The 13,846-nt window shown below is 49.5% G+C and overlaps 1 protein-coding gene across 1 annotated transcript in view; it reads left to right on the forward strand.

Annotated features, from left to right (window-relative positions):
* Positions 1-13,846, forward strand: part of LGR6 (leucine rich repeat containing G protein-coupled receptor 6) — a 151,521-nt gene that overhangs the window by 115,621 nt on the left and 22,054 nt on the right. The window contains exons 7-11 of the mRNA XM_069875745.1: positions 7,552-7,620; positions 9,114-9,185; positions 10,764-10,835; positions 11,892-11,960; positions 12,933-13,004. Coding sequence (XP_069731846.1) covers positions 7,552-7,620; positions 9,114-9,185; positions 10,764-10,835; positions 11,892-11,960; positions 12,933-13,004 — 354 coding nt within the window. The remainder of the gene's footprint in view (positions 1-7,551; positions 7,621-9,113; positions 9,186-10,763; positions 10,836-11,891; positions 11,961-12,932; positions 13,005-13,846) is intronic.

Below are 13,846 nucleotides of genomic sequence, written 5' to 3' on the forward strand. Positions count from 1 at the left end.
TTGCAGTGACAGACTGCAGTGACAGACAGAGTCTTCCCAAACCTCCAGGCATGCTTGCTATGACCTGCCAGGGGTCCCCAACTTCTCTGGCTCCTCAGGCTTCATTTTGTGCAAAGCCTTCCCCTTGTACACAGACCCCTTCACAGAGCACCTGAACAGGATCTGTTGTCCATGCTGGAGGAGGGATGGGGTGTAAGACTGAATTGGTTGCCTGTGGAAAGGAGGAACAGGCACTGTTGAAATGGCAGCAGAGGAAGCTGCAGGTGTTTGCACTATGGATGTGCTGATGCACAGCAGCTCTGCCCTCACCCCATACTCCCTCCTGCCAGCACACTGCAGCAGGGCCAGGGGCTGAGCAGCAGCAAGTGGTGCACCTTGCAGGATAGGTGTCCTTCCCGGTTTGGAAATGCTCTACTGCAAAGCAGGCTTCCTCGAGCCTGCCTTCTCCCCCTGCCTGGCAAAGGACAGACGCTTTGTCCGTGCCTCCCTGCCTGAGTCATCAGCTCCATGGTTCTCATCTGTGCATCCCAGCGACCAAGGTCTCCGCTGTGTGGTCACAGCCCCTTCTGTGACTTGTAAACGATACAAGTGCAGCCTCTGTGCTCCCAGGACCCCCCACGAGATTCCACTCTCCAAGGCTTATTTCAATCTTGTTAAATAAATCAAACAGGATTGAAAACATATTTAATCCAGTACCTTTGTCAGTTAAAGAACAGAGAGAAATACTAGTTGGAACAGACGCATTCTGGGTGCTGCTGAATTTCTAAATGGAGAACAGAGCTGTGTGAAGAAGGACTGGCAGCTGCAGGCGTGTGTACAAGGCAGGACCAACAGACAGGTCCCCCCACTCCAGGAATGCACCTTCAATGCCACATACACCCTTTCAAATGGTGCAACACCACGTGAGAGGCTAAGCTGTCAGAATGAATCCATGTGCAGAGGTGGTTCCTGGCAGAAATCAGGTACCATTAGTACCTGACAACCTTCTTGCAGTGTGAGGATCCATCTCTGCTCCTTCAGGACCCTCAGGAACTCTGTCACACTCCATCACTGCCTGGCTTCTCCTATTAGTTTGCCAAAAAATTGCCTTTCTAGAACACGAATTGCCTTTCTAGTTTCATGAATTAAAATACTGACTCCAGCAGATGAATCTGGGGGACCAGGAGAAGCAGGGACTGGATGACAAGTCTTGTCAGGAGTGGTTGAGAGGCGTGGGGCTGTTTAGCCTGGAGAAGAGGAGGCTGAGAGGAGACCTCATCGCTCTCTGCAGCTCCTGAAAGGAGGTTGTGGTGAGGTGTGTGCTGGGCTCTTCTCCCAAGTAACAAGTGATAGGATGAGAGGAAATGGCCTCAAGTTGCACCAGGGGAGGTTTAGTGTGGATATTGAGAAAAATTTCTTCACTGACAGAGTGATGAAGCCCTGGCAGAGGCTGCCCGGGGCAGTGGTGGAGTCTCCATCCCTGGAGGCATTCATAAACCTTGTGGCTGTGGCACTTGGGACATGGTTTAGGGGGCACAGTGGGGTTGGGCTGACGATTGGACTGGATGAGTTTAGAGGTCTTTTCCAACCTTGATGATTCTATAATTCTATGAATCCTATGACAGGTCTTTTCTTTCTTCTGAACACACTTCAGTAACCCCTTCTTGCGTGTCTCCGTTTAGGGGATGGGCACGTGACTCACAGGCTGCCTGGAGTCAGACAGGTGCTCTGGCTCCTTTCACATTCCCCTTCCCTCCTTTCAGTTATTACAGTCACTTGCTGCATCTCATGATACTGACCGTGCTGGGGAAGGGCGCACGCTCACCACACCTGTGAGTTGCTACCAGGAGAGCAGGGTTTATGTTGATACACACAAGAGAAATAGGGCACCTAATGGTACTCCAGATTAATGCCTAAATCATAGAATCACAGAATCGTAGGATGCTTTATGTAGGAAGGGATCTTTACAGCCCACCCAGTCCAACTCCCCTGAAGGAGCAGGGACATCTTTAACCAGATCAGGTTGCCTAGAGCTCCATCCAACCAAACCTGGAGTTTTTCCAGGGATGGGGCCTCCACTGCTTCCCTGGGAACCTGGGCCAGTGCCTCACCACCCTCAGTGTGAAAAACATCTTCCTTAAATCCAGTCTAAACCTCCCCTCCCTTACTTTAATCGGGCAGCTCTTCTCAGCTCAAGCTCAACCACAAGCCATGACCTTGATATGAGACGTCTCGGTAAAGCTGGCTGGCTGGTGCTGGGCGAGAGGTCAAATTGTATGGTCCCAACGGCCCCCTTGGGGTTTCAAACTACCAATTAAATCATTTCCAGTGCTTGATTTGGCCACAGTAACCAGCACAAGTAGCAGCAGCATTAATTACATTTACTGGCAGCTTGATTAGGTGCCAGCACAGGACAGGTGGAAACGCGAGTTCTTATCAGAGGCTGCGCGAAGCCTCCCTCCAGGGCAGCACAGGAGCATCTTCTGTTGCACTGGCACTGAAATAGTCAGCAAATGTCCTGTCTCCAACTTCTAATCTTACTGCATCTTCAGGTTTATTAGCTGCAAATTTGTGGTGTTTTGTGGCTTATGGAAGAATTTATAGTACTATATAATTTTTTTGTTTGGCTTCCTGCGTGGAACCACTAATAGCCCCTAACAGGCAGAAAATTGACCTGAGACTCTTTCCGCTCTTTCTCCTTTTGGCCTGATTGAAGATATTAATAGTTCCAGGCTGTATGTTGTCAGCTTCAAATCACCCTGGCAGTTAAAGCTCAAAATAACTCTGCCTTTGATGTCGATTCACTTCTATTTCTAAATAAACAACAGGGTTGGTTAAGATCTTCCAAAAATGAAGCTATAGGCTCACTCTAGAAATAACAGCAATGGAAAGCCAGCCAGGTTGCTGTGTCTTGGGCAGACTGGGTGACTTTTAAGAGATTTTCATTTAACTGGAAGAAAAGACAAGGCTCCTTTCGACATCCCAGTGTGATGCCTGGAGCTGGTAACTTGGAGCCCAGCTAAGGAAAGTGATTTTTTATAGTAATTCCTTTTGCACATCATTTCTGAATCTCTTGGCTGGGTGATTTGGCTTCCAAAAAAACAGCCTTTGATAATGGAGAAAACTCTTTTTCTTATGCCATGCCCATTACTTCTTTCTTTGTTATGAGACTTCCCTATTGTTTTGGCACAGCCATGGCCGTGGTGCATCCAGGTCATGCTGGCATTGGGTCCTCTTTCCCAGATGTGCTAATAAGGACATCACCCCACAGCCAGGAGACCTCAAATGCAGCGTGCAAATCCTCGGGGCAGACCCCAGAGCCAGGGCAGCTTAGACCCCAGCAGCGCCAGGTCCATCTCCCTTGGGCCAAGAGGCACCCCTGGCCAGCCCCACAGCCCCTCTCTGTGCAATGGAAGTGGGGATAGTGTCACCTGTGTGGCAAGCTCAGCTTTTTGCAGCTTTCCCATAGCTGGAACCTGTGGGGAAGTGTCAGAACATGGAGCTGGAACCAGCAAAGCATTGTCCAAGCAGCTGAGATAAGGCAGGGAGAAATGGGGGACGCTTGGAGGTGTTTTCCATGGCACGTCCGTTTCCTGTATCCACTGAGTCCCTGGAAAAGGTTTGGAAATGACATATGGTTCCCTGACACATTCAGTGGAGAAATATTTTGCCACTGAAGTCAAACCACAAAATCTTTCCCGACCCACTGAGCCCAGACTCCTTCCCATCTACACGGGGAAAGAAGCTCTGGAAAGCAACCAGAAAGGAGTGATGTCTGGCGTGGATGTAGCCCTGCTGATATCGGATGTCTGCAGAAACACCTGAGGGCTGACTTTCCCTACATGAGCAGAAACTTCCTCAGTGCCACAAACATCCAGAGCTTCCCCTGCAGTGAAGAACAGAAGCCATTTCTGGATCATTGCTTGAACTGGAACCTGACTCAGTGTTCAGGAAGGAAGAAGAAAGAAGAGGGAAGCTGCCCCTTGTGTCCTGTCTTGGATCTGGGCTTCAGGGAGAGCCACCTCACTGTGGGGTAGAGATGACACCTGAGGAACATCTCAGGTATTGTCTTCTTCCAGCCTCCTGCAACCAGATGAACCCTGCTGGAACTGGTGGGGCTGGCACAGGGCAGCGCTGGAGGCAAGTCAGGGCGGTGCAATTGGCACACGGATCAAGAGCAGTCGGCTGCGAGCATCATTCAGGGGAGCTGTTAATGAACACAGTTGGGTTTGTTTTCTGGGAGGAAGGCTCACCTCACTGAAAACCAGGAAGCAGCAGGAGGAGAAGAGGCACATTGTCTCTCCTGAACAGACTGGGGTTGCTGGCAGCCAGGCTGGAGTAGTATGACTACACCTGGTTGCATTTCCTCTTTCCAATAAGCCCGGTATATGCCAACTTTCAGAGATGGCTTTTTTACCCAGAGGGAGCTGCTGAACACAATGCTCTTTGTATCTGTCAGGTGTGGGGGGGGAGGGAGGCACCAAGGTGCTGCCAGATCTGGGAAAGGTGTGTGTTTGCTCAGGAAGAACTGGTCCTGTACATACTTGCACACACATGGAGGTACAAACAAAATGTTCATCTGCTGATGAAAGAGCAGCCTGCCTGGAAGAGAGGTGGGCTGGAAAGGAAATGCATTTTTTTAGAGAAAGACAGGAGCAAATATTACAGCACATTGAAATATTCCTTGTAAATAATAGTAGTTACAGATCTAAGTTCCCTTTTCCTGTTAGTGAATCACAGGTGAGCCAAGCCTCCTCTTTGTTGGGCAATATTCTCTATCTGTCAGCTGCTCACAGACACGTCGGGTATCGCTGGAGAGAAACTCGATGCCGTGTCATCACGCAGAGCTTCCCACAGTGCTGGTGACACCGGCGATGGGCTGAGTGCTCTGTGGGGACGGGTCTCAGTGCCTCCCCGCTAGCGTTGGTCCTTCAGCATCACGCAGGCTCATCCCAGTCCCTCTAGGATACGAGGAAGGGAAGCTGTGCAGGCACGCGCCCAGCCTTGAGTGACCTCTGCCGCTTCCTGCGCGGCTGTGAAACCTCGCTGTGACCTTGGAAAGTCACTGCAGGGTGAGACTTTTAAAGGTATTAAACACCATAGATGCACATGGAGATTTGGGACTGTCAGTCAACTTAGGCTGCTAATGCCCTCTGATTTCATTCACTGCAGGGATCTGTAGGTTAATGGAATTTGACTGATGCTTTCAAACACCCAGCAGTGTTCTGTCTGCACTTCTAATTGCTCATTCTCTGTGGAAATCCACTCCTGTTCCTCCCTGAGCTTCGGTCAAGGGATGTGCATTGTAAAAGTCCTGCCCTGCCGTGACAGTGATGGGTACCTGACAGGTACCAGCGAGAGAAACCGGCTAAGAGCATCCACACGGCTGATAACGAGCTACGTGCACCTTGCAAAGAGTGAGGTGTTTGAGCAGTCATGTGCTGGTCTATTTATTCTTAGACATATCAGTTGGGAATCAAGCAGAGAAGACAGAAAAATCATTGATCTGCTTTGACCCAGATGGGAACTGAGTGCGTCAGAGCAAGTTATGTAGGAGGTACAGAACTCACCTCTAAGAGATGGGAGCTGGCGTGAGGAGGGGACACATTGCTCCTCTTTCACTTCTGGGCCCTGGGGGACACACACGGCAGTTTTGTGTGTGCTGCGACTCTGCCGCGGCATCTCTGGTTGGATGTGTCAGGGAGGCAGAGCTTGTGATCTCATCACCAGCCCTGTGCTCCTCTCCTGCTGATTGCCGATTATTGGACTACGTGAACGCTTTCCAGACACTTGCACTTGAGGTACAGGTCCTATGGGGGCAGGATTCATTTGCTCAACCCGGTACACGTAGTGCAGGCAGCCAGGCTCCCTCTGTAACTGGAGGAGAGAAAATAGCCCTTGGTGTGTGTGAGGAGACAAACCCTGCCATGGCAGGACCTGCTGCATCCCGCGGCAAAAGGAATCCAGCAACAAGGTCTGGTAGGGAGCTTTTCAAGGCTACACAAGGTAAAACTCACCCAGGCCCACCTCATGTCCTAGGGAATTACAAGATATGGGTCAAAAACTCAGAAGAAAGATATGGAATAAGTCATATAAGCCTGGAGTCCTGGAAGGCACGAGGGAAGACAATTTGGAGAGACTCTGGGGTGATTTACTGTGTAAATACCTACAGGGCAAAGCCAAGGCGGTGCTGTAGAGTAATTCTTGAGCTGGGACACTGGTAAAGGAGAAGACTGTGCAAGAGAGAGAGGGGCCAAGAGAGATCATGATGTAATTACCATGCCTGGGCCTACAGGATGAGAATTACAAGGTAATTGGGCAGCAGCTCATTGCTGTGTAAATGCAGGGTTATTTCTGTTCCATAAACCACAATCCAGGTTACATAGTAATTACTTTGTGGTCCATTAAGTGTAATTATACAGTAATCTCCAGGAGCCAGTAATTACCCTCATGTTCCAAAGTATCTACCACTTAAAACTCAGTGAGTTTCATGCAGGTAGGAAGCAGTCGCATGGTTTTCAGGCTTCAGTGTCTGTGGGATGGCTGGGATGGGGTCAAATGGTACCATTTCACCTCGAACTCCCTTTCCAAGGAGAGCACTGGGTCTGCCAGAGAAGGAGAACTACACATCTAAAGCCCAGCCAGTCTCCATGGGCTGCCTCCAGCCGCCAGCTGGATCGGTATCTTCAGAGGCTTTAGGGCTGCCAGTATTGCCCCATAGCTCAAATAAATCCTTCTCTGGAGATGCCAGCCCATCCCTGGAGAACAAATACAGCCCATGGGGTTTCATTCAGGCTCAGGTATCTCCTCTGGTTATCAAGTCAGGGCAGGTAAACTGTGCATTTGTCATTGTGACCAATGTATTATATTTTACTTAATTTATTAGACCGTAAATTAAACTAAATGCTCAGCAGCGTCAATGCCTGTTGTGCTTCACTTCCACCTTTGGCTCACAGTTTCCACTGTGGGGTTCAACCCAACCATCAAAAGAAGGTCTTGATCTTCCCATACCCACTGCTCTCACTGGTCACAACCACAGGACATCCCAATGGCAGGGAGCTCCGGCATCTGCAGGACAAGGACCAAAGGAAAGTTCTCCTGATTGAGAGCAAGGAAGCCCAGAGAAAGCCCTTTGGTGGGGCCCACAAAACAGAAGCTGCTCTTGTGTTTCTCATCCATCATAACATCTCATTTTGACCTTTAAAGACAGGAAGAATTACTCACAGCCATAGTACCTGGGGGTGAGTCCCGGGGAGAGGGGGACAAGGCATTCTGGGGATGTAAAGCAGCAGCATGGTCCAGAGACAGACATGGAGGGACTTGGGGAGAAGGAGTCCAGATGGCAGAGCCACAGCTTGGACTGGCTCTCGCCTGACAGTGCTCCTAGTAGGGAATAAATCCTGCCATAGGAATGCATGAGGTTTTATTTCCAGACCGTGTCTGGATCAGCACAGTAGGAAAAACCTGTCTCCCATGCTTAACAACCAAGTTTCCATGCCTTCAAAGCACAGTTACTCACGGTTGAGTTCCTACAGCCATGTTAATGAATGTTTTTCCCTCTCTGTCTTTCAGGGATCTAAACTACAATGAGCTGCTGGAATTCCCTGGAGCTATCAAGACTCTGGGCCGACTGCAGGAGCTGTGAGATTTTCTATTTGTTTCTTTTCAAAGCATTCCCCGATGGAGAGGGACCATCGCATGTGCCCTGACTTGGGGAGAGCGTTCAGTCCAAGCCTTTCATTTCTCTTTCCTAGCCCTTTCTGCCATGGCTATAAAAGCACTTTATCCCCTCAATTTCCATCCATTCTAATCACTTCACCATCAGCCTCCTCACCATGGCTGGTGGAGGAGTGTTGGAGATGTCTCATCAGGCTTGGAGCAGGTTCTTTCTGCAGCTCCTCATTCTCCTGTGGTATCCAAGGAACTCCAAGTCTGTCTGGCCTCCAGCTGCTTCTAATGTTCATGCTTCCTTGGGCACAAACTCCAACCATGGAGTTACCTGCATTTTTGTGAGGCCATGGCTTCTGCAGGCCCTGTGCCACCTCCTCTGATGTGCAGAAACTCTTCTGTCTCCCTTAGGATAACTTTATAATAGGGAATCACAAAATGTTATGATTGTTTTAGTGGCTCTCTCTCTGCTAACCAGTAAGCCTGAGAGACACTAAAAATGGGACCGTACTTACCACCCGTGAGGGAAGAAGACCCAAGATGATGCCTCGTTGAGTTGATGTGGATCCACGGCATCTGTGGATTCTAAGACTGTATCACACTGACAGGCTGGAGTGTGACAAAAGCAGCTACTTTGGTTCTTCTAGGAGACTTGGAGTAAAAATCTGACATTATTTTTTTCTTTTACTGGAATTTCAATTTCTTTTTGAGGTTTCTCAGATCAGACCAGGCATCATCGTTACTCTGCCATTAGAATAAAATTCTTAATCCACATTGAGCTGGCTTTTGAAATGCCCATCACTAAATAAGAGGCAAATTTCAAGCAGCCATCCAACTGACCACACATGCAGACTCCTCTGGGATTAAACAACCTGGGCATCACCCAGAGCCTGGTCTTGGTTCTGGATGCAGTATCCTGCAGCTGCCTTCAGTCTGCAGGAGCTCACACTGCAGCCACAGAGCTCTCTTCTGCTGAAAAAGTTTGCTTATAATGATTTTCTCAAGGATAACCAAAAATATCACGTCTAAATCTACAAATACTTTAAAGTCGTAAGGGTCAGTTATTCATGATATGCTGCGCTCTGGCTGGCAGCTGTGGAGCTCTAACGAATAGACCCTGCATAAAACTGCAGTTCCTGGAGAGTGTAAAACAAGTGTGGGGTTTTGGCTCATGTTTCCTGACATGTGAAGTGTTAAACCTTAAGTCCTTGTATTCTTGGTGAGTTCAGTTGGGTGCTGTATGGAGCACCGAGCCATACACACAGGAAACACAGAAGAATGAGGGCTTTGTCCTGCTAAGGGACAGACCTTGTTCTCTTGATAGGATGATGCTACAGGTGGAACAAAGCCTACACCTCCTATTTTGTGTCTGTTTTGAAGGCTCTCTGCCTTTAAGTGTGTCGAGGAAAGAAGGTGTCTGAGCCTTTCTCATTCATTAATATCAAGATATTTGTTTCTTCCAACAGTGGTTTTCATAACAACAACATCAGAGCTATTCCAGAGAACGCATTTGTTGGGAATCCCCTCCTCCAAACAATGTAAGATAATTACACAGTGTTTCCTAAACTTTTGCTTCTCCGGGAAAGGGGCATTTCCATAAGTCTTTGGTTGGTATTTCTGACAGCTGTCAGCATGACCACAACTTTTTGTTGTACATGGGCCAACGCAAGCTGAAATTATCTCCTTCTCAGCTTCGCCTCAGTATTTTTGCTGTGGGTTCTCCGTTCCCCCGAGCTGAACTTTGCTGCAGAACAGACTGATAACAAGGAAGGAACAATGTACGGGTGGTCTGCATGGAAATCTCACCATGCATAACAGGATTTTCCAAGCCCCGGTTGACATCTGCGTGTGTTTATTCCTTGTGTTTAGAAAAGCTGCTAGCCAGCTACAGCTGTGGCTGGGAGGTGGGACACTGTATCCCACCAGACCATTGTGTCCACCCCAGGTCCATGGACATGGAGTTCTGCAGATACATACAGCCAGTTGCCAGTGCATTGCCCCTCTGACCCATGCACAGGCAAATATTTTGAACAGTTCTTCTCTGAACAACACTATATTGGAAGTCCTGGCAAGTGAGAAAAGCTCTGCTTGGCCAGTCTGGACTTAAATTATAGAAATACCAACATCTGGACAGCCGTGGTGACACTGGGTGAAAACAGTCACTGCTCCAGTACAAACAAACCTGATTCATCCCCATCTTCCTTGGACACCATCTTTGGAGTGGCATAGGAGTGAGATACATCCAAAATACTTACAGATGAGAGAATTGGGGGCTTCAGCCTGGAGAAGGCTCCAGGAAGAACTTAGAGCAGCTTTCTGAAAGGAGTAATGAAAGGGGCTCCGGGAAATCTGGGAGGGATCAAGGAGTGCAGGGATAGGATGAGGAGAACAGTTTTCAGCTGAAAGAGGGGAGATAGAGATGAGATCTTAGGAAGAAATGTTCTTCTATGGGGGTGGGGAGGCCCTGGCCTGGGTTCCCCAGAGCAGTGGTGGCTGCCCCATCCCTGGAGGTGTCCAAGGCCAGGTTGGATGGGGCTCTGAACCCCCTGAACCAGTGGGAAGTGTCCCTGCCCATGGCAGGGGGTGGAACTGGATGATGTTTAAGGTCCCTTCTGACCCAAACCATTGCATAATCCTTGATTCTATGATCCGTCCATCTAAAGTGTTTCACAGCTGGTGGTGAGAAAGTGCTTCTTGTAGGAGGTGATTCAACTCCTCCCAAAGCTAGTTGGATCCTAGAAGATCTCAATCCTCTCCACTGACTGGACAAGTAGGAAATATACCAGTACTGTGGATACGTAAGACAAGAGGAAGTGTCATCAAGTACAAGGCGTTTCCCAGCAGAGTTTCAGATCCATAGCAGTGTGGAGGGAGGGCTTTGCAACTTTCTAGCCCGCCTGATTCACAGAACCCTAAGGGCCTTTCCAGAGCAGCAGGAGACCTCAATTTTCAAGCAACAGAAAAAACCAGAAAGTTTTAGCCGGAAAACAGAAGTTCCTTACAGGAGAGCCAGCACCTCCTACATAGCTTACTAGTTGATTCAAGGCTCTTGACCTGTAATAGCATCTTCTCTTCATGTGAAGCAAAATCTGACCAGCTACTCATTTCTTTTGCAGCCATTTTTATGACAATCCCATCCAGTTTGTTGGACAATCAGCTTTCCAGTACTTGCCAAAGCTCCACACTCTGTAAGTTCAAGAAGCCCATCCTCGGAGAGGTAACACATCCAGGCTGCAAGTCCTGGGAGCTGGATACCTTAGTGGCCTTCTCCCTTCAACTTCTCTAGAGCCCACGTGCCAGTAGAAGACCATGATGCCACTCTTATGGCCAGCCCCAAAGGCAGTGAGCCAAGGAGTAGACACTCCCCATGTTTCCTGTTGAGGAAGAATAATTTTAAGGCACTGGTGCCTTCTAGGGTCTCCACAGGTGCATTAGCACCAGCAAAGACCCCACTCACAAGCGCCACAGCTTTTGTTGCTGCTTAAGCAAGCCCCTGAAGGCATCTGCCTTCCTCCACAAGATGGAGAAGCAGAGGAACACATGTCCCATAACGCTGACACCATGGCACAAATAATCTTACTGGGCACCCAGCAGTGACAGTTCTTCCTTCACACGTACAGCCCCAACCCTGCTCCAGGGCCACCACCTTGTGGTGGGCACCATCTGGACTAGAACAGCTGCTCCACATTGGCTGGTCTGGACTGGCTGGCTCTTAGTTAACCTGTTATGGCACAGCACTAGCTGTTGAGGCAGAGGCAACCTCCAAATCTCTCTTTGTAAGCCTCACCCAGCTTCTTGCTGCAGGAACACATGCTCAGACAAATGAAATAAATCCTTCAAATACCTGTGCATTCTTTAGTTCCAAATGCATAGACTCTGGGAGGCTTGGGTGGGATGCCCTGCTTACATTCCCCATGATAATTGTTAAGGGCTTTTTTTTTATTTAATTTGGGTAGAGATCATGGCAAGAATGTCAGTGGTTGGGGAAGGGTCTAAGCTTGCCAAGCCTCCTTGCATAGAAAAACCCAACTCCAGCTCAATGCATCTGCTCCATGTGAGCCATCTGCTCTGCTGCCTGGCTGGTGGTGGCAAGCTGATGAGAGGGGCACCTTTGGATCTCAGCCTCTGATCGCCACATTTAAGTGTGAGGAAGCAGTTTTGCAACCATGGCTGATGGGTCTGGGACCCTGGGTACTTGTTTCTGGATCCTCTGTCCACCTCACTCCACACTCGTTTCTCTGCAGGTCGCTCAATGGCGCAACAGACATCAGAGAATTCCCAGACCTTAAAGGCACCACCAGCCTAGAAGTTTTGTGAGTGGCAACTCTCTCCCTTTTACCCTGCTATTTGTGCTCTTCCTCCTTCAAGGTGGTTCGGGCTGTGTCAGCGAGGACAGCTTTCGCAGTGCTGTGCAGTTGGTTGTCTTCAGCTCTGCCTCTCCCTGGTCGCTCACCTCTCTGCTTCGTTTCACCCCTGTGTCTCCTGAAAGCAGCTTTCCTTTCTGTGAGTTGCTCTCTCGATACTGTTAAGTGTGCTCTAATTTATTTTTTTTCTTCCTTCCCTCTGCATCTGTGAAGGAATGAGACTTCGGGTGAAGTTCTTGAGCGCGGTCTGCTGAGACTCAGAGTCTCTGCCCATGCTGGGACTGGCACCGGTGGTGTAGTGCGGTGTCTATGTGTGCTAGACACCTGCCACCCAGGCTGAGGGCTCCTGGAACTGGTCTGCTCCTATCCTCACACCAGCAGACCCAGGAGAGCAGGAGCCTGGAGGACATGCTGTGTCTGGCCACCCACAGTTCTCCTCTCTAGGGCACTGGTCCAGATGCTGAGCCCAAACTGGGAGCAGAGCTGACTACCCGAGCCCAGGAGTGTGGCCTGGCCGTGCCTTGATTCAGTGACCCAGGAACACACCATCCATCCCCAACACAGGCATTTCTGAGGCAGTCACAGCTCCAGGCAGATCACCAGTCTGGAAGATTTGAAACTGGGGTGGCAGAGCCACAGAGGTCACTGCCACTTGCCTTCAATATGGCCAAGGACAGCAGCGAATTCAGAACTTGGCAACATCCCAGAGTTTCTTATAGGAATATCCACCTTTACCAGATCCAGCAGCAATGCCCGTTTCCAAGTCAGATGGTTTTTTTGTTCCTCTCCATGTATTTCATTATCCCATTGACATTGCCTCTCCTGCCACCTTCTGGGACTGGTCGTTGCGCTTGCAGGTCACACGGTCTGTGCGCTGAACTCCCAGTAACACCATTTCTTCTCTCTCCTCCACTCCTCTAGGACCTTGACCCGCGCAGGCATCCACTTACTCCCCAGAGGGATGTGCCAGCAGCTGCCCAGCCTCCGAGTCCTGTGAGTAACACTTGTCTCTGTCCTGCCAGATCTTTAGAATCTAAAGTGCCATCAGAAACCTGCTTCTTTCTTGCTTAGCTCAGGGAGGGGATCAGCTAGGGAAGACCATCCTGTGGGTCTTGTTCCTGTTATATTTTCCATGGAGAAAACACCACCTTTTTAGGCACTACCTTCACCTCTGCATGTTCTTGAACTTGCTTGCTTCATCCTGGTGTGATGCTCTGAACGCAGGGCTGTAAGCAATGAGGCACATCCACATTTGCCTCCCTTTTGCTCTGCACCAGTGGGAACTGTCTGCCCCACACGAGGAGGGCAGAGAGGGTAGAAAAGGCAGTGGGTAAGAATGACAGCTGCATTTCAGAGCTCCTAGCTATACAAAGCACAAAGGTCAGGAGTAAACCACATTTCATGCAATGCTCTGCCCCAGCATTGGCTTCATGCAGCTGGAGCTCCAGCAGGTGCTATCATCTGGAGTAAGGATCCCACACCCACCTCAGGAGGGGACAGACTTGACCTGACGGGGACCTAAAGGCCACATGGCCAGAGCCCTTCATGTGGTGCAGCAGCATCAGGTCAGGGTTTTGCTTAGACTCTAAGGTGCTTTGGCTCTGCTTGTTTGGCCAAATGATGCTGAGTGGGGGACGTGGAGGGTGGGGGGTAACTTGGTACATGATTAAATTAGCATCTCAGAAAGACTCCTGCATCTTCTCAGGAATCACACCCCTCGTTCCCCAGATCTCCAAACTGATCTGCAGTCAAAGGCATCCTCAGAAAATGAGCCATGAGCCAGATTTATGCAAGTTTGCAGTCTTAAGGCAAGCAGTAGTCTTGCTTCTCATCAG

The sequence above is a fragment of the Phaenicophaeus curvirostris genome, chromosome 24 (assembly GCF_032191515.1).
Source record: "Phaenicophaeus curvirostris isolate KB17595 chromosome 24, BPBGC_Pcur_1.0, whole genome shotgun sequence".
Taxonomy (NCBI): domain Eukaryota; kingdom Metazoa; phylum Chordata; class Aves; order Cuculiformes; family Cuculidae; genus Phaenicophaeus; species Phaenicophaeus curvirostris.